Here is a 19,122-nt window from a genome sequence, read left to right on the forward strand (position 1 = left end):
CTCATAAGGACATACATTTGTCAGTTACATTATCAGTTCCACCGAGTGAACATTTGTATTATGTTTACCCTCTCCACAACCAGATGTGAATCATTTAGGTCAAACATAAATACCAGTCCCCCCCCCCCCCAGACCCTTGCACTATGTGTTCTTCACATTATTTATCATTTTCTCAAATGTTTATGTTAGGTAAACTGTTCTTTACGTGAACCTTTATGCTAAATATATAATACATTTAATGTACATACTATATATAATATATAATGATAATTAACAACAGTATATATATGGATGGGGTGATGAGAGAAGTAAAAACACGAGAATTGGAGAGGGAGATGGTGCTGGTAATGTATGGTGATGGATGGAATATCTCAAATTTGTTGTACAGTGAAATCATACAGTTGGAGAGTAATAGGTGGGGGGGGGGGAAGAAAAAAAAAAAAAAAAAGAAAGAAAAAAAAAAAAGAAAGAAAGAAAAACTGGAATTTGCCAAATCTGAAATGAATAACTAATGAGAAAAAAATAGTTTCTGGACATGCACGACTGTACTGATTTTCCACCTATATTATAACATTACTGAGTGTAAATCATGTGATAAACACACATAACATGATTCAATTTAATTTATTTTAGCCAAGAAACAATACAAAACAGAAAAACTCACATAAGAAAAGAAAATAATAGACCCGACGTACACGTGGTGTATGGTGTGCGGATGCCTTAGTTGGCACCTGAAGCCTCACTCCCTGTAGCTTCTGTTGTCCTTTCCTCATGTGGATCTTCATCTGAGCCATATTCATCTGGAATGCTTGCAATGTCTATGTTGTCATCAGCTGGGACAGGATCACTGGAGAGGGAAGCTTCACCTGGTGCAGTATCTTCACTCTGTCGTGGGCCCAGGTAATGAGTGATAAGCACTCGTTGTTGTTCATTTATTTTTTTATTAAATTCCTTCAAGAAGAAAGATGATATTTCATTCAGTTTCTGTACCTGCTGAACACAATCACTCTCACTGGCTACAACAGTCTCTATCTCTTCCTGGAGACGGGAATAGTCACACAATATGCGAGAGAGCTTCGTTGTTGTCAGGCGCTTGGGAGTCTGCGCGGGTTTATCTTCTTGTTCGCAGTCTTCTGTTTCATCATCATTATCCAGCATTTCTTCAATGTTCTGTTCAGTGTTTTTGGATATCATCTCACCCAACTGTTCTTCATTAACTTCATTATATCCTGGAACACTTCTTGCTGCTTCATCCGCTTCTTTCATGAGCTGCTTCTTCCGTTGATGCTGTGGCTGTGTGTCCGTGTCACTGTCGGCACTGTCCGTGATGAGGTGAGGGAGATGTGGTGCCCACCCGTGCTTAATGGTAGCATTATTAATTTTAGGCCAGGTATCTACCATAAAGTTGGCAGCCTGTCAAATATCAAAACATTTCCAGAACGTTTTGACAGTAACTATCTCCCTTGGCATGTTGATAGGTAAGGCCTTATCTGATGATGAAGCTAAACTAAATTTTGTTGAAACTAATTCAGATTAATAAAAAGATTTTTATAATTAACTGGCATAAAATTATAAAATACAGTTACAGTATATTTTTATTATAAACAACTCACCAAATGTGAGATTTCTGTCGCCAAATTTGAGTGTTGTGTACAATCCCATCCCATGGCCAAAAGTGAATTCGCCATATAAAAACTTGCCAAATGTGAGAGTTCACTGTATGCTGATGATGCAGTACTACTTGCAACTACTGGACAAGAACTTGGTAGACTAGTGCAGAGTTTTGATGATGTCTGTGAGTGTTGTGCCTTGTGAGTAAATGCAGAAAAGAGTGGAGTGATGGATACTGACAGAGAAGGTGACTCCCAGTGTGATGTTACAGTGAATGGAGAGAGACTGGAATTGGTGAGAGAGTTCAAATACCTGGGTACAGGGATAGAAAAGAGAGGAACATGTACAAAAGAAGTGGAAGCAGAGTGAAACAAGGAAGGAAAGTAACTGGTGCAATGAAGGCCTTGATAAGAAACAGGGGCTTGAGTGTTGCAGCTGCACAAGGCTTACATGAGGGAGTGTTAGTGCCAACTTTAACATATGAATGAGAGACTATGGTGTGGTATAAAAATGAAAAGGCGAGAGTGAGAGCAGTGGAGATGGGACTGCTGAGAAATGTATGTGGAGAACAGAGAGTGGATAGGATATGGAATAATGTGATTCATGAAAGATGCAGAGTGAGGAAGTCTGTGGACACCATAATCGAAGAGACTGTACTGAGATGGTATGGTCATGGGGAGAGAATGGATGACAATAGAGTGGTGAAGCGGGTATATCTAAGTGAATCTGAAGGAGGGAGGAGACCAGGTAGGCCAAAGAGAAGGTGGAGGGATATGGTGGATAAGTGTATGAGGAAGAGAGGTTTGGATGTCGGTGAAGCTAGAGAACTGACAAGAGATCGAGCTGGCTGGACGACTACTGTGTGGAGAAGTGCATGATCAGGGATTTGCCACCCCTTTTAATGTGACAGCCTCCAGACTGACTCTATCGGGTACATTCATGTGAGGCTACAGAATGTGGTGAATGTTTTTGGCATATCAAATAGAGCCAGAATTCCAGGGGCTTGAATGGTGAGTGAATGGAAGCGTGGCCCATTGGATTGGGCAAATTTGGGCAATCTGGATGTTGCTACTCCTCGCCCTGCCCTAGGGTGGGAGAGGAGGTCCGGATGATGGTGATGATGATGAATAGTAGTAGTACTGTACAGTAGTAGTATAAAAAATAAAAATAAATAAAAATAAAAAATAAAAATAACAGCCTGTGGTTTTCCTTAAAAAAAAAAAAGGGGGGGGGGCGGAGGGAGGGGGCTAACAGTCTACAGTTTTCCTTTTTACATTAAAAAACAAGCTAACAGCCTATGGTTCCTTACTATTCACACTGCATGCACAAGATTTGACACCTGCAGTAGCATCAGTGAATGGTGGTACAGTATATAGTCAGGTCATTCAGCTTAGAAAATGTCTGCCAAGACACACCCGTTCTCCTCTAAAACAGGCTCTTCATTCTCCCGTAACTCACTGTCACACTCTTAGAAATCACCATCAGATGTGTCACTACTATCCACATGACGACACATACACGTCACCAGAGCAATCCCTGCCAGAATCAGCCATGGCAATGCAGTGTTGGTGTAAAGCTGTGCAAATAGACACACAAAGTGGCAAGAGAGGGCGAGCTCAAAGCTACCTAGTGTAGCTTCCAGGAGGGCTGGGGGAGAAACATGAAAAACTGCATTGGTACTGACTGAGAAGGGTATGATGTAGCACAAAAGACTCCCCACATCTCATTCCTGACTGGTTGGTGGGCAGAGCTTCTGAATGCTTCAGTGGTCTAAAAATAAACTCTGAGAACACTTTCACACCTCTGTACAAATAGATGACTAACACTGATGCAACGGGATGTAAGGGTGTACGGCATGGGCAGGCTTGTCGGATGCCACGCTCACGTAAAGGCTTACATTCTGGGTATGAATGAGTTAATTTAGTTTTAAGTTATCTCTGATCACATGCCTTAACTACTAGTCATTGAAACCATACTATGTGGTAGGTGGGGATGCCCATCATCCACTCAATGAAGTGCTCTCTTTATCTGTCCATGTGACTGTGGTGACTGTACAATGACTGACAAGCCAAATGGTTTCCTGTAACCCAGGAAACCATTTACTAAGCTGGGTGGTAATTATATTACTGAATGATGTCTGGTGGTCTTGTGGGTTAAGGCGCTGCAACTGGACGGAACCTGTAAGGGCTACTAGCCAAAGGGTAGGTGGGGTTTCTTGCTCATGTAAGACCAATCAGGGATGAGTGAGGTTGATAACCCTAGTCTTAAAGGCTGGGACTAAGCAGCCTGGCCTGGATCCCTACATTCATGTTTATATGGGATAAATCAGGACTGGATGATGGATGGACAGCTGGAAACCATTCCAGGGAACTGTATATCATACAGTTAGCAGATCAAAATGCCTTGTAGCATACAAGGTGATAGGGGTTCTGCAGTGAACTGTACAATACCAGTATCAATAACTGTAAGGTATATCAGAATACCTGCAAGATTATGTTAAAGAATTCTGCACACAGTTAGGGAGGATGATTTGCATTAGTGTACAATTAATTACTGTAATACTGACAGGTATCCACAAAATGTGCTCCATTCACTAAGGAATGCCATCCACCCATTCGATGTAGTGCTGCTGTCGGGTGTCTGCCCTTTCCTCTCCTCCATCCTTCTTTCCTTCCATCCTCTTCTGTCTTACGTTCCTTCATTCTATCCTTGTCCTTCTGCCTACAGGTAACTTTACACTCCCTCTTCTGTCTTTCCTTCCTTCATTCTATCCTCTTCCTTCTGCCTGTGGGTGACTCTGCACTGAGTGACAAGCCAAATGGTTTCCTGTACACCAGGAAACCATTTACTACGCTGGGTGGTAACCATATAACCAAATTTTGGTGCCTGGTGGTTTAGTGGGTAATTATTGCGCTCCAATCGGACTGAGCCGGTGAAGGTTCATATCCAAGGGATGGTTGGGGTTGATTGCTCATGTAATGCCACTCAGGGATGAGTGAGGCTGGTCACTCTCATCTTAAATGTCGGGACCAACTGCCTTGCCCCAGGCTCCTACGCTCCTCATGGGGCAATGTAGGATTGGATAATAAATGGACAGATAGATAGATAAAATACTGAACGTTGGAAAACTGCAAATTCTAGAGAAGGCTCTGTTCTAATCAGTGTGATGTACCAAGGTCCCACCGTATCTACCTTTTCTCTGTTGAGATAACAACATACTCTTCATGTTCATATTCAAAACCCTACTCCATCCCAGTTCTTCATTTGGTACTGTTATAAAAAATCAACTGTCATAACTGCCTATCAAGTACCTGTTAAACAAATAGTGACACATAATTTCCTTACTCATTTAAAAGGGATAACAAAGTTATCCAGTATACATAATTTTCTTGCTATCTTTGAGCCCACTATCAAACTCTCTATTTAACCAATCATCCGCTGAAGTTGTTTACCTGAATGTGTGCATTTAACAAACACTTCCAAACCTAAGACCACTTGATAACTTATGCATGTTAATTCCTTTGTCATCCCAATGAACTAAACTTGAGCTTCTTCAATCAAGTATCATCTATTTATAAACTACAGTTCATAATGTCTTTGAACACTTATTCTATTCCTCTAATCAAAATCCCACCCTACTCCCAAGGCTTTCATTTGTTTACTGTCCTTCAACCAGTCACAAACAATCTTTTTTAGTCTTTCAAACTTTTTATATGTGCTGACCTTGGCCTGGTCATTGGAGGTGGGATGAGTGTGCTTGGCATTGACAGTGACCAGTTTCGCCACCTGCTGTCGGTACTTCGACATTATCAGCTCCATTACATTCTGGTGCTCCTCCAGGGCTAAACGCAGCTCTTTGTTCTCCTGCCAGTGGAAGAAAAAAATATGTACATGATATTGAGAATGTTGAGGATTAACAACATGATGAACCTGAAGAATTAATGAGAGTTACATTGGGACTGAAAATATAAAATATACCCAGTACACAATCTATATATGTGTATGTATATATGCATGTATGTATATATATACACAGTATACATATAAATATATACACACACACAGAGTATACATATACATATATATATACAGCAAGCTCGCCCCTAACGTGAGGGTTTGGTCCAACCATGGCGCGTTCGGCGCGAAACCGCATAAGTTTAACTAGTTATTTAGCTCCCTAGACCCCAAAATGTGGTGTTTTGTTGTTATCTGCCATAGGTAATCAATATGAAGCACTTTCAGTGGTTAGAAGGTTTATGTAAAGTTATAACTTACAAATACAGTACTGCACAGCAAAACTTCAACACACAAATACATATACACAAGGCAATATTCCGATGCCGATTGGTTTAGGAACAATTCAACGTCAAGTCAATTTGCCATCACAACAATAACAAGACAATTTGCCGTCATTAATGAAGACAGCTGTGGGTGATGCTAGAATATAATTCAAACGCGAAATAAGTATATTTATAGAATGACGGGGACTCGTTCAGGGTGCAGATTGTCCTGACAGGGAATCGTTCATGTTTTGGCGGGGAACTGTCTGGCGGCGAATTGACGACGGAGAATTGTCTTGGAACCCGCTGATCATGGGTAATCATATAAATCAGGTTAATTGGTTACAAGGCTTTATTTAATGCTTTAACTTTATTTAAGTGATTTAACTTACACAACAGAACAGTAAATATTTAACTCACAAATACAGTACTGTGGAAAATCAGTGCAGCAAATCTATAATGAACAAGTAAAAAAGGCAATATTCCGACACCTATCAGGTAAATTGGTTATAAGACTTTATTTCTTGCTTTAATGTTATTTAAGTCCTTTAACTTGTACATAAACTTACCAGAACAGTAATGTAAATATTTAACTTACAAATACAGTACTGTGGAAAAGCAGTACAGCAAATCAAGTGATCAAAACAAACCATGTGCGCTGTGCTGAGGTTCGAGAATTTGGCCTTTCAAATGCCTCTCTTGCATAAATTAATAGTTTTCGTAATGGTTCTTTATCTTACGTTGTCTTATACGTATCCCACCACTAAGCTCGTATAATTGCGAGTGCATTCGGTGAGAATGTGTTCTGGGCGAGCTTACTGTGTATATATATATATATATATATATATATATATATATATATATATATATACAGTAACCTCTCAACTAACGCGAGCTTAAACAGCGTGTTTTCGTTTTAACACAAGCAAATATTTAAGGAGACATGTTTAACTAACAAGCGTTTCTCAATTTAACGCGACTTTACACGTACGTGATGTTTTCAAATCAGCTCCGAGCGCCTTGGACAGTCCCGAGCTGATAGACTGTCTCGGGGATGGTTTAATTCATTCAGTTGAAAAAATATATATAAACTGTACAGTAATCCCTCGTTATACGATGGGGTTCTGTTCCTGAAAACCCCATCGTATAGCGATCCATCGTACAGCAAGCCCATTATAACATGGAGTCAACGGGGATACGTTCCCAGACCTGCCTAAACTCTCACATACACACTCCTTAGCACTCACATACATGAAATATCCTTATGTTTAAACATTTATAGTAACACATTAATAGTGAATAATGAGGGAAAAAACATGAAAACTACAGTATACAGTGGTTCTTACCTTTACTGAGGCATGCAGGGTTGTTGATGTGGTTCCTAGACAATTCGCTGTGAAGTCGGCAATTTGCCATCAAAATATGGACGATTCCTCGTCAGGACAAATCACCGTCATTCTATAAATATACTTATTGACTAATTGATACTTTAATAAGTAATTTTCAGGGGGATCTATCAAAGTCTATATTCATTCAATAGCATAGGCTTTGGATGTCATTTATAAGTTGCACTTTGAGACAATAATTGTTTCTACCTCACTGTAGTTGACTTCGAATTATATTCTAGCATCACCTATAGCTGTCTTCATTAATTTCCATTGGTACTACAACATCCCGGGTATATTTTAAAACAACTTTGAAGAGGTACAAGTACAGTATTAAAAAACTAGTGTACTTGCTAAATAAACTGATATGTAAATAAACAACAAGGAATCATCACGACAACAAAAAGTCCTGATGGCGAATTGTCTTGTTATTGTTGTGATGGCGAACTGACTTGACGACGAAATGTCCCAAAACCTTTATACAGACGTAATACGAAGATTATTCGTATTCCAAAGTACGTCGATCGTTCACTTAAGGTCATTAGGCATTTACATAAATGCCAATGTCTCATATGTAGCCTTATGTTAAGATGAAGGAACGATCATAAAATTGCCAGATTCTCATTTCAATATATTTATATTTTTTCAGTTAATACCCATTATTTGATGCCATATTTTATATTTATTATAAAAACAATAAACCACCATCACTTTTATAACTCGCATAATTCAAAAACTAGTGTACTTGCTAAACAAACTGATATGTAAATAAATGACGGGGAATCGTCCTGACGGCAAATTGACTTGACGGCGAACTGTCCCGACTCCGAGGCTGAGGGACAGTAAGGGCCTCACAACCCTCACTCATCACTGTCAGAACTGGCTGGCTGGGCAGGGCTGGCTGATGAGGCTGGACCGGTGGACGAGAGTGTGTTGTCCAGTGCCGACCGTGTGGGGACGTTTGCGTTGCGTTCGTGCGTTCGTTGTTCACTAAGCCACGGAAGATCCATTGTTGTTGTGAACTGTTCCCACCATATAGTGAGCATAGGGTACTAAAATGTCGACATCGTATAAGCGAAATATCGTATGAAGAACCATCGTATAACAAGGGTAACTGTATATTGTATCTGTATCATTATGGTAAATTAAGTCTTTACATATCAGGACAACAAAGCGAGGAGCGGGAGCAGCAGGTGGTGGGGGAGCGGGGTGAGGAGGGACAGCGGCAGCCGACGAGTGATGCGTAGATGAAACAATGCTGTGTGTTATCATTTGTGACCTACTTACTGTAATGAAAATGCTGCATTTACTGTATTGTTTCTATAACCTACTAAAGCACTAATAATGTTGAGGAACTTTCACAATGCTGTGAAAGAAGCAAAATTGAAAGAAAATCCACGTAAAGAATGAAAACAGTACTGTATGTATTTGGGGAGAAGTAAACAACGCTTTGGCCCAACTAGGGCTCAAATGTTGTTTACTTCTCCCCAAATATAATGTTTTTGTTTTTTACGTGGATTTTCTTTCAAATTAATATTGTTGCTTTAAAGTTTAGAGTAGCATAACTTCCCAATGGGTAGACTTTCCCAGAGTCCAGGAACTCTGGGAATATAACCATCGTTTCTTATGGGAAAATTATGTTTAAATAAAGCATTTTTAGATAACGCGACCTCTCCAGGAACATAACCCTCGCTTTGTTTGAGATGTTACTGTGTGTGTATATATATATATATATATATATATATATATATATATATATATAGTATATAGACAGTGGAAGGTGGGGACACTCACCATCCACTCACTCGATGTAATGCTGTTTTGGGTGTCTGCCCTTTCCTCTTTTCCTTCCTTCTTCTTCAGTCTTTCTTTCATTCTTTCCTCTTCCTTCTGCCTACAGGTGACTTTACACTCCCTCTTTTGTCTTTCCTTCACTATTTCCTCTTCCTTCTGCCTGTGGGTGACTCTACACCAGCATTTCCCAACCTGGGGGGTGTGCCCCCCTAGGGGGGCATTTGAGATTGCCAGGGGGGAGGATGGGGTAATCAAAGTTCAGTATAGGGCTAGGCTATTCAAATGTATACAAAGTATTCCCGAATGTATACAGGGTATTCCCAAAGATATGTATGAATAAGAAACTTTGAGAAGAAAACTTCACATCCATCATTTCGATCAAACACATGTAGCGTTGCCATCAAGCATCTTAAGCATCCACATGGAACGGATAAAAACATGGTTGTTTAGACGTCAGAGGGGTAGGGAGGCATCATGAATACAGTCCTGACCAAAGGGGGGTGCAATGCTAAATAGGTTGGGAACCCCTGCTCTACACTAAGTGACAAGCCAAATGGTTTCCTGTACACGAGGAAACAATTTACCATGCTGGGTGGTAACCATGTAACCAAATTATGGCATCTGGTGGTTTAGTGGGTAAGTAAGGCACACCAGTCAGATTGAGCCTGTGTAGGTTTATATCCAAGGATGGTTGAGGTTTACTGCTCATGTAATGCCACTCAGGGATGAGTGAGGCTGGTCACTCATCTTAACCCGTCACGTCCCGAGCTATTTTGCACCTCCGACACCCCCGAATCCTGAGCTATTTTGTGAATTTTTTTTTTAGCTAAAACCTCCGCCTTTGGTGAGAAACATAGAAAATTCATAGTGAAATCGCTCTCCTGAGGTTTAAAATACTCGATACAGGTAGCAGTACCTCCTTATCTTACTGGGTTTTCTATCAGGCTGGCTCCAAAGAAAACGAGTTCTATGGGAGGGTAACTATTCCACACCACTCATAAACGGTATTTATTTATTTATTTGGTACGAATTTATATGTAGCACGAGAGTATATTGGTTTTCAAACAGTAATATAGGCACTATAAGCATTGTTTCACTCACTAACTCATCAACATACCTGACCTTTTTGGCGACATTACCTGATCATCGTTTCTGACTGTTTCTTCCTCTAATGCTATGTAAACTTTGTCCTCCACATTGTCATTGATTGGGGAATCACTCTGGCCCTGAATGTCTTTATTGGCGGGGTCACTGGTAACAGGTGAATTGCCGAGACAATGGCGTGCGTGGGGGGGGGGGTTATGTGGTGTAAGGCATTGTCCCTGCCTGGCATCTTGCAGAGGAATACAGGAAGGTGTTCCGTGTATACGTACGAAAAATCATGCGCGAAAATTGATAATTGTGCAAATTATGAACCTTGCAATTGCGCAATGTACCAGTACGTCGACGGGACTAGCTGTGACAAAATGTTGCAACGTACCCATACGTCGATGGGATGCCTCGGATTAAATGTCAAGACCAACTTGCCTTGCCCCGGGCTCCTACGCTCCTCATGGGACAACATAGGATTGGACAATGGATGGAGGGGAAAAATTACTTATGGTTTTAGCCTCTTGGCCAAGTTGCCACATAACACCCTACCTACACCCAACTAGTCACCCGTGAACACAAGCACACACTCGAATAATTATTCAGTGCATGTATTACTGGGAATAAAGAATATTAAATATTAAAGAATATTAAAAGGTCTTACCTGACTCCAACCAACGACACTGCTGAAGTGGATGGGGTGGGGTTGGGGGGGGGGAGGTCCGAAGCTAGAGGCAAACTAGGGCCTCTCAGCATGAGGCGAGTGTGGTAGTGCTTCGAGCTGCCACTGCCTCAGCCGCGCTTTTTCCTCCTCAGCCACCCTCAGGAACCCCTCAAAGTCCACTGCAGAAACAACTGGAGCAGTGTCTTTGTCGTTCTCAGCTGTTTCCATATCACTGGGTAAGTGACGAAGGCCAGGCTGTGGCCGAGGTCGTGCTCCTACCCAGGTAAGGTAGCAGGTGAGTAACTCCTGGTGCACTCATTAACACACCTGTTGTGCATTTCCTTGTAAAACGCCACAGTTTTTTCCATACAGGCTACAAACTCATTACGCCTTTCTTCATTTCTCTCAAAGGCAAGCACTTTTTCCTTCAGAATGTCCACACCCACTAACACATCACTCAGGTCCTTCATGGAGGGCTTGTGCCTCTCCACCACACTCCCACCACCTGCCTGAAGCTCACTTTCCAAACAAACAATGGAGGGAAGTAGTGCGCGCTCTTGCCGCCAGGGAAGGGTTATGATTGGTTCCTCATTGCTTGTCATGCTTGCCTATGAATGGCTGAGGGCTGTGGTTTGCGGCACAGACACATGCCATGGAAATCTCAACGAAAATACGTCACTTTGGCGCTGAAAGTCCACACCTTAAGCACAGTACTATGGTTTCTGTTACTTTCGGTTCAGAGCAGGAACCATGCCATGGATTAGAAAACCACAGCTTATAAACATGCATTTTATGTGACTTGACTGTACACACAACCACATTCTTTAGCCAATAATCTGGGACAACACACTCATATATAATTGTATTTATCTAATCAGTAGCTAATCTCACTCCTGTATCTTCTGAGGCCTTCAGCATTTCAGCAGTCAACCCAGACACACCTGCTACCTTCCCCACCCGCATCCTGCCTACTGACCTGCTCACAGCAGCACCATCAAAGCAAAGGCCAGGACCAAACACTGGATCAGCTGACTCCAAACCTACCCCGTTCCAGTCAAAAGCCTCATTCAGCAACAGGTTATAATACTCTCTCCATGCGTCTTTAATATCCTCACTGTTCACCACTACTTTTCCTTCATCATTCTTCACACACTGCTCACCTGTGATATCCCTGTTTTCCCTCTTAATCTGATTTGCCACCTTATCATATTTTTCATTTCAACACTATGCTGTATATGGTTTCCAGTAAAAGTGTCTGGAACTCGGATTTTGCCCTGAATACCTCTTTTTTAGCCCTATGCTTGGCAACCAAGTACTCCTCTTTGTTACCATCCCTTATCCATTCCCAAAAAAATTTTTTTTTTCCTTAACTGCAACTTCTACGCCCTCATCCCATTACCACGTAACTTTATGTCTTGAGGGCTCCTTGTCCATCCATACACTGAATCACTAACTCTTGAGAGACTGTTCTTGTGACCTTGGTACTGTTCATTAACACTTCTGTCAACTGCTCCATATCAAGTAGTCACAGGTATTCCATTAATGACCTACTGTTCATTAACACTTTTGTCAACAGCTCCATATCAAGTAGTCACAGGCATTCCATTAATGACCATCAGAAATTATGGGGCGGCATTCCACTTTGTGAGTTACGATTTGGTCATATGATCAAAAGTGTGGCATGTGCTGTAATTTGAAGTAGCTTAAAGATGGAGGGGAAGGGTAGCTGAGTGAGTAAAAGTATGTGATACAGAATTATGGAATACCCATGTGATACTATGCAGAAATACAGAGAAACCAATGAAGGAATGAAATGAGATAAACTAGCTACTGTACTCAAAAATGAGAATGAACTCTCTCAGACACTTTCTGTCAAATAAAACCATCCAATGTTAGCCATAACAGAAAAATGGAGTTGTTCTGATCACAAAAGGGTCAAGTTGTGAAAACATTAGCAAATCACAGGTTCAGTATTGTAAAAATCAAACTACCTAAAACATGTAAATAAAAGATGACAAGCAAAAACTATACAAACCCAACCAAATTTGTTCCCTCTTCTCACCTGCTGAAGCTGGCGGATATGTCTGTTCTCCTGCTGAATGGAGTGAATCAGAGCACTACGAGGACGATTGTTGGCTGCTTCATTCAGCTCATTCATCTCCTCACAGTACTGGAAAAATGGGGCAAAGCCTACTAGAGTGATGGTGCCTATTGCAGTAAATGTAAAGACAATACCACGTAAGGTCTAACTATCTATAGCCAGACGCCATAATCCCGTAAGGAGTGGCTGTTTGTCTTTGAGTTAGCTGCCTTATGGGGGAGGCGCACTAACCCTCATCCAACTCACTTGTTGACATGTACGGAACACATATGGGCTGGTTGTATGGTCAGTACCCACTGTTATAAATGGTTTCCTGGCTTACTGGAAACCAGTAGGCTTGTCACTCAATGTAAAGCCATCTGAAATGGAAAGAGGGGTAATAAGAAGTTACAGAAAAGAAGGGAGAAATAGGAAGAGAGGAGGTCAGACACAGAAAAGGAATGATAAAGGTGATGGAACACAAGTGAGTACATGAAGGTCATCATCACCTACCACTAACCTAATCAACCAAATGTGAGCTCATCTACATTAACAAACAGCAGGAGAGGTGGGGAAGAGGAATTAGATAACGCTATAGCATTCAAATGATAAATATCACAAATAAACATTACATACCACCGTACTGCGCTCTTACTGCATATCCAATTTATTTTCATTCCGCATACTAATTTAAATTCAAAGCTAATTTTACACTGTACTTCCTCTGACAATCCAGTGCCTTTTCAGCTTTGAAGCTGTTACTTTACATTCTACATATAATACAATGGGGGTGGTTGACTTCCACCTTTTCTATCCTTAATGACCTTGAGCAGCTTGTATAGCACCCTACCCGTATCCCTGACCACCTTGAGGACAGCTCCAACATTCTTGACCTCTTCCTTACAATTAATCCTTCTGCTTACACTGTTAATCTTTTCTCTCCGTTGGGCTCCTCCGATCACAACCTTATCACCTTAACCTGTCCTATCGCTCCGGTATGGCCTGCGGACCCTCCAAAGAAATGTCATCTGAGGCACTTTGGAGCTGCGGATTGGGAGGCCCTCAGGCAGTACTTCTTTAATTTTCCCTGGAATGATTATTGCTTCAATGGCCGGGAGCCATCTGAGTGTGCCTTGCGCATTACGGAGGTTATTCTCTCGGGCATGGAAGCATACATTCCTATCTCATATCCTTTGACTAATGCACGAAAGCCTTGGTTTAATCACGCTTGTTTAAATACTATCTGCAACAAGGAGAGGGCCTATAAAAGGTACCGGAGCCAACCCACCCCTGAATCATATCTTCTATACTGTACACTTCTGCCTGGAATCGTGATGGGTCTGTTCTTCGCTCTGCTAAAAATAATTTCATCCGTACTAAATGCTCTCAACTCTCCAACTCGAATTCTTCCCACTCCTGGCACCTTGCCAAAAACCTTTCTAACAACTTCACCTCATCATCCTTCCCTCCTCCTTTCTATTCTGATGGCTCTGTAGCTAGTTCTTCTACTGATAAAGCAGATCTCTTCACTAAGACTTTCTCCTCCACTTCCACCTTAAACGATTCCGGTGCTGTTCCTCCATCACTTCCCCCCTCTGAATTCCTCATGGCTGACATTAAAATTTCTTCAGCTGATGTATTTTCTGCCATCACAGGCATCAATACTAACAAGGCATATGGGCCTGATGGAGTCCCTCCTGTTGTTCTCAAGAACTGTGCTTCTGTGCTTACACCCTGCCTAGGCAAACTCTTTCATCTTTGTCTATCAACTTGTACCTTTCCTTCTTGCTGGAAGTTTGCTCCCATTCAGCCAGTCCCAAAGAAGAGTGGCTATTCCCAACCCTCTAACTATCATCCAATTGCTCTAACATTCTGTATCTCAAAAGTTTTCGAGTCAATTCTTAATAGAAAATTTTAAAGCATCTTTTCTATCACAACCTTCTTTCTGATCATCAGTATGGGTTCCGTCAGGGATGTTCCACTGGCGAACTTCTCATCTACCTTTCAGACTCCTGGTCATCCTCCTTTCGGGACTTTGGCGAAAGCTTTGCCACTGCACTTAACATCTCAAAGGCTTTTGATCGAGTCTGGCATAAGTCTTTAATTTCCATGCTGCCCTCTTACGGTTTCTATCCTTCTATCTGTGCCTTCATCTCTAGCTTCCTTTCTGGTCGTTCTATAGTCGCTGTTGTAGACGGTCATCGTTCTTCTCCTAGATCTATCAACAGTGGTGTTCCTCAGGGCTCTGTCCTATCACCAACTCTCTTCCTTTTATTCATCAATGACCTTCTAAGCTGTGCATCTAACCCTATCCACTCATACGCTGATGACTCCACCCTTCACCTTTCAATTCGGTTCCCGCAACGCCCATCTCAGCAGTTACTTCAACAAACAAGGGATGAGGCTATGGCACACCTAATGTCTGACTTGGCTTGTATCTCTGACTGGGGTAAAAATAATCTTGGAGTTTTTAATGCATCAATGACTCAGTTCTTACACCTATCAACCCAACAAAATCTTTCACAGGTGTACCCATTAATGTTTAATAATATTCAGCTTAATCTTGCATCATCCTTGAACATGCTTGGGGTTTCACTTACTCAGAACTTATCTTGGAAAGATCATATTACAGTACATCTCTTGTAAAATCTGCTTCCAAGAGATTAGGTGTGCTAAGCCGACTCTGTTCTTTCTTTACCCCTGCACAATTGTTGACTCTATACAGGGGTTTTATCCGCCCCTGTGTGGAGTACAACTCTGTGTGGGGAGGCTCCCCACATACAGCTTTTCTCAATAGGGTGGAGTCAAAGGCTTTTCGTCTCATTAACTTTCCTCCTCTTACTGACTCCCTTCAACCTCTGTCTCTTGTCAGCACTGTTGCATCTTTATCTCTTTTCTATCGCTACCTCAATGGTCACTGCTCCTCTGAACTGTCTGTTTGCATTCCTCCACCTCTTTGACGGGTGCATAACACCCGTCTAGCAGCAAACTCTCATCCCTTTTCTGTCCAATTCTCTAATGCAAGAGTTAACCATTACTCCCAGTCCTTCATTTATGCAACAGGTCAACTCTGGAACTGTCTCCCTCTGTTTGTATTTCCTGCTTCCTATGATCTCCAGTCTTTCAAATGCAGCGTGTCCTGGCATCTCGAAATGAACGGATCTTGAATTTGGCCTTCTCATGAAATTTGTTTTTCTTTTGGAAGGAACAATTATTGCGGGCTGGTGGCCTTTAGTTCCTTCTTCTTCGCATTTAAAAAAAAAAAAAAAACTATACAAAGAACGAAAATCATACCCTATGAGAGGTATATGGTGATCCCTTGGTTATTGCAATCTTCATTATCACTGCAATATGAAAAGGTGACCTGCCATTATCGTGCCTATTTTGGCTCAAAAGCATCGTTATTGCACACCTGAGCTAGTTTCTACTGACAATGATGGTCTGTGGTTTCTGATGGCATTGAGGGATTCAAAGATGAGGCCCTACTCAAGGAGTTATCTCAGGTGATGGAGACCATTAACTCTCCACCCCAAGATTCAGAATCCCTCACCACAAGCCCATCTCAGGTTTCTCTACGGTATGTGTTTCTTCCTTATTGTGCCCTTTTCATCACTTTCTATTAACTCAGCAATGCCTGTGTGTGTTTCTGATACCATAACAGTACATATGTATTTAGTGGGTCTAAACTGTTGTAAAAGGGAAAATTTGGGCTTGTACTTGGGATGCATGGTACCAATTAGGATAAATCCCAGTGGTTTTGTGCTTTCATTATTGCACAATATTGTTATCATGTGCCATGCTCGGTACCAACCACAAATAATATGAGATGGCTGTACTGTACAGTACAACACAGGAAGACCCCGAGATACGCTACCCCTGTATGTGACACTCTGGCATAGCGTTGGGGTAGAAATAAGCTACCACCCTCCCCTCCCGAACGATGGCCAAACCCTGGTATAACGATATATATTTTTTTTTACCTGATTTTGATAATATTCTAGACTTAAATTTTGTGTTTAGGTTGGTTTATAAACTGTCTTAAGGCTTAGATTAATGGGTTTTTAGTCATAGGTGGGGTGAACATTGTCATTTTGGTGTACAGTTTTAGTAGCAGTTACCAATAATTTATAAGAGTCATGTGTGCTCTCAGCTTGAATGCTGCTCACCCTTGTGGAGTGGATGTGGAGAGGTTGCATTAAAACAACTAGACAAAATTCAGAACAAAGCTGCTGGAATTATTAATAACCCTGCTATTATAAATAAATCACCTCTCCTACAAGTATGAAGGAATGTTGCCTCCCTTGCATTATTTTACAGGTATTTTTATGGCAAATGCTCAGACAAAGTTGCGTCCATTGTGCCACCTCTCCATGGCTTCCATCGTGTTACATGGGCATCTGGCAGCACTCATGACTGGAACGTCACTCAGCCATTGCAGAACTTCTGCCAATCAGAATTCTTTCAGTCCCTGAACTGCATCTCGCTGGAACTCGCTTCCCCAGAGTTGTTTCCCTACAAACTTCAAGTTATAGCAGTTAAAGTCCAACTATTACGGATATTTTATGAATGAAGGACACCAGTAATCTGGTGTATGGATTATTTTTTTTACTCATTTGTTTTCCTTCCTCTGTTTTGTTATTAAAAAAAAAAAAAAAAAAAAAAAAAAAAAAAAAAAGGTTTGATTTTTCCAGATTTATTTTTGATGATTTTCAGATTCTATTTTTGGGCTTAGATGAGTTATAAACTGTTTTTAGGCTTAATTTAGCTTGTTCTAGAGCTATTTGGGGGTTTAGGGTTACAAGAAACTTGTTTATGAACTCATTTAGGTGGGTTTAGGACTTGGTTGGGGGGGAAACACAAGGTTCAAAAACATATCCCGGTCCCTATACTTAACATGTTAAATCTACCCCAACATAAGATACCGTAACCAGCCTAGCGATGGGTTTTTACTTAACCAACTGTATTGTTAAATGGGGGTATGCCTGTACTGCACTGAACAGTATAGTACTGCAGACACAACTTTGCAATGAACACCACAAGACACAGTACAGTTACTGGTAATCAATATTGTAACTAAAACAATACTGTATTTCCTTATTGTCCTAAAATATAATGCTGGGTTTAGGAACACAATATACATGTTTGCTGACAGACTTCTAATTACAGCATGCCATTGCAAATTACTTTACACGATACCAGGTCAGAGTACAGTATGTACAGTACGTAACAATGCTTCCCTAAAAAGATGAGACTAAATATTACACACAAGTTCTGTCAACTGCACCTTAAACACCACAGTGTGCTTCCTCTTTGTTCGGACCAGATTCGGGGCATGAGTTGCTGGGCTCTTAGAGGGTGATGGGGAAGCAGGCTGTAGGGAAAGTGGCTCTGGAGATGAAGAGGTTGAGGATGAGGGGAAAGACTTATCACTCCTTCCATCCACTACTTCAGAGGGGCTTCGATGACCTCGCATTTTGCTGGGATATTTGTTTCTCAATGCAATGGTTTTACAAAGTTCATAAGGTATTACACACCATCCAGTTTTCTCACAGAATCAATTTATTTCTGGATTTAAAATTTGCAATACAGTATTACAGTAACTAAGTTTGGGTAACCTTTTCTGTATTACAACTGTATTTCAGTTGTGACTGCATATTTGTTCTACTGAAAGTACAGGTACACAGGCTCAATCAAATATACAGTAGGTATCACAACAGGAAACTCTCCTCTTGTGACCCATTGGATTGGACAAACTTAGGTTGTCTGGACGTGCTACCCCTCACCCTACCCTACTGTAGGATGGGAAAGGTCTGGATGATGATGATGATGATGATGATGATGATGATGATGATGATGATGATGATGATGATGATGATGACAAGAGGAGGAGAGACTCAAAGAGGCTATTAAAAAACTTTCAGATATAAAAGGGCAAGAATTATATTGTACAGATAAGTAAATACTAGCTGGAAGAATAATTTATGACAATCTCACTGAACTACAAGCATTCTGAATTATAATCACAAGAGAAAATATGGTTATTGGGTAATTCGTACCGTTCAACAGTGCTGCATGCATACAATACAGTACTGTACTGGTACTTGATGTAATGTAAGGGAAGGGAAAAAGAATTTAAAAGCAGCCCAGAAAAAAAAATAAACGGAAGATGGAAAAGCAAGGGGGAGGGGGAAGGCTGATGGAGGATGGAAGGTGGAAAAA

General features: G+C 41.1%; 1 protein-coding gene across 2 annotated transcripts in view; it reads right to left on the minus strand.

Annotated features, from left to right (window-relative positions):
* Nucleotides 1-19,122, minus strand: part of LOC145393478 (FGFR1 oncogene partner 2 homolog) — an 84,425-nt gene that overhangs the window by 18,003 nt on the left and 47,300 nt on the right. The window contains exons 1-3 of one of the 2 annotated variants that reach the window (XM_080267586.1): nt 18,188-18,447; nt 12,886-12,993; nt 5,335-5,475 (exon numbers count right to left, since the gene is read on the minus strand). In XM_080267586.1, the coding sequence (XP_080123712.1) occupies nt 5,335-5,475; nt 12,886-12,993; nt 18,188-18,376 (438 nt within the window). In that variant the 5' untranslated portion in view covers nt 18,377-18,447. Of the gene's footprint in view, nt 1-5,334; nt 5,476-12,885; nt 12,994-18,187; nt 18,448-19,122 lie in introns of those variants that run through there. The other variant, XM_080267587.1, reaches the window with a different exon arrangement.

This window comes from Coenobita brevimanus, chromosome 24 (genome assembly GCF_032717465.1).
Source record: "Coenobita brevimanus isolate Jiangsu-jjx chromosome 24, ASM3271746v2, whole genome shotgun sequence".
NCBI lineage: Eukaryota > Metazoa > Arthropoda > Malacostraca > Decapoda > Coenobitidae > Coenobita > Coenobita brevimanus.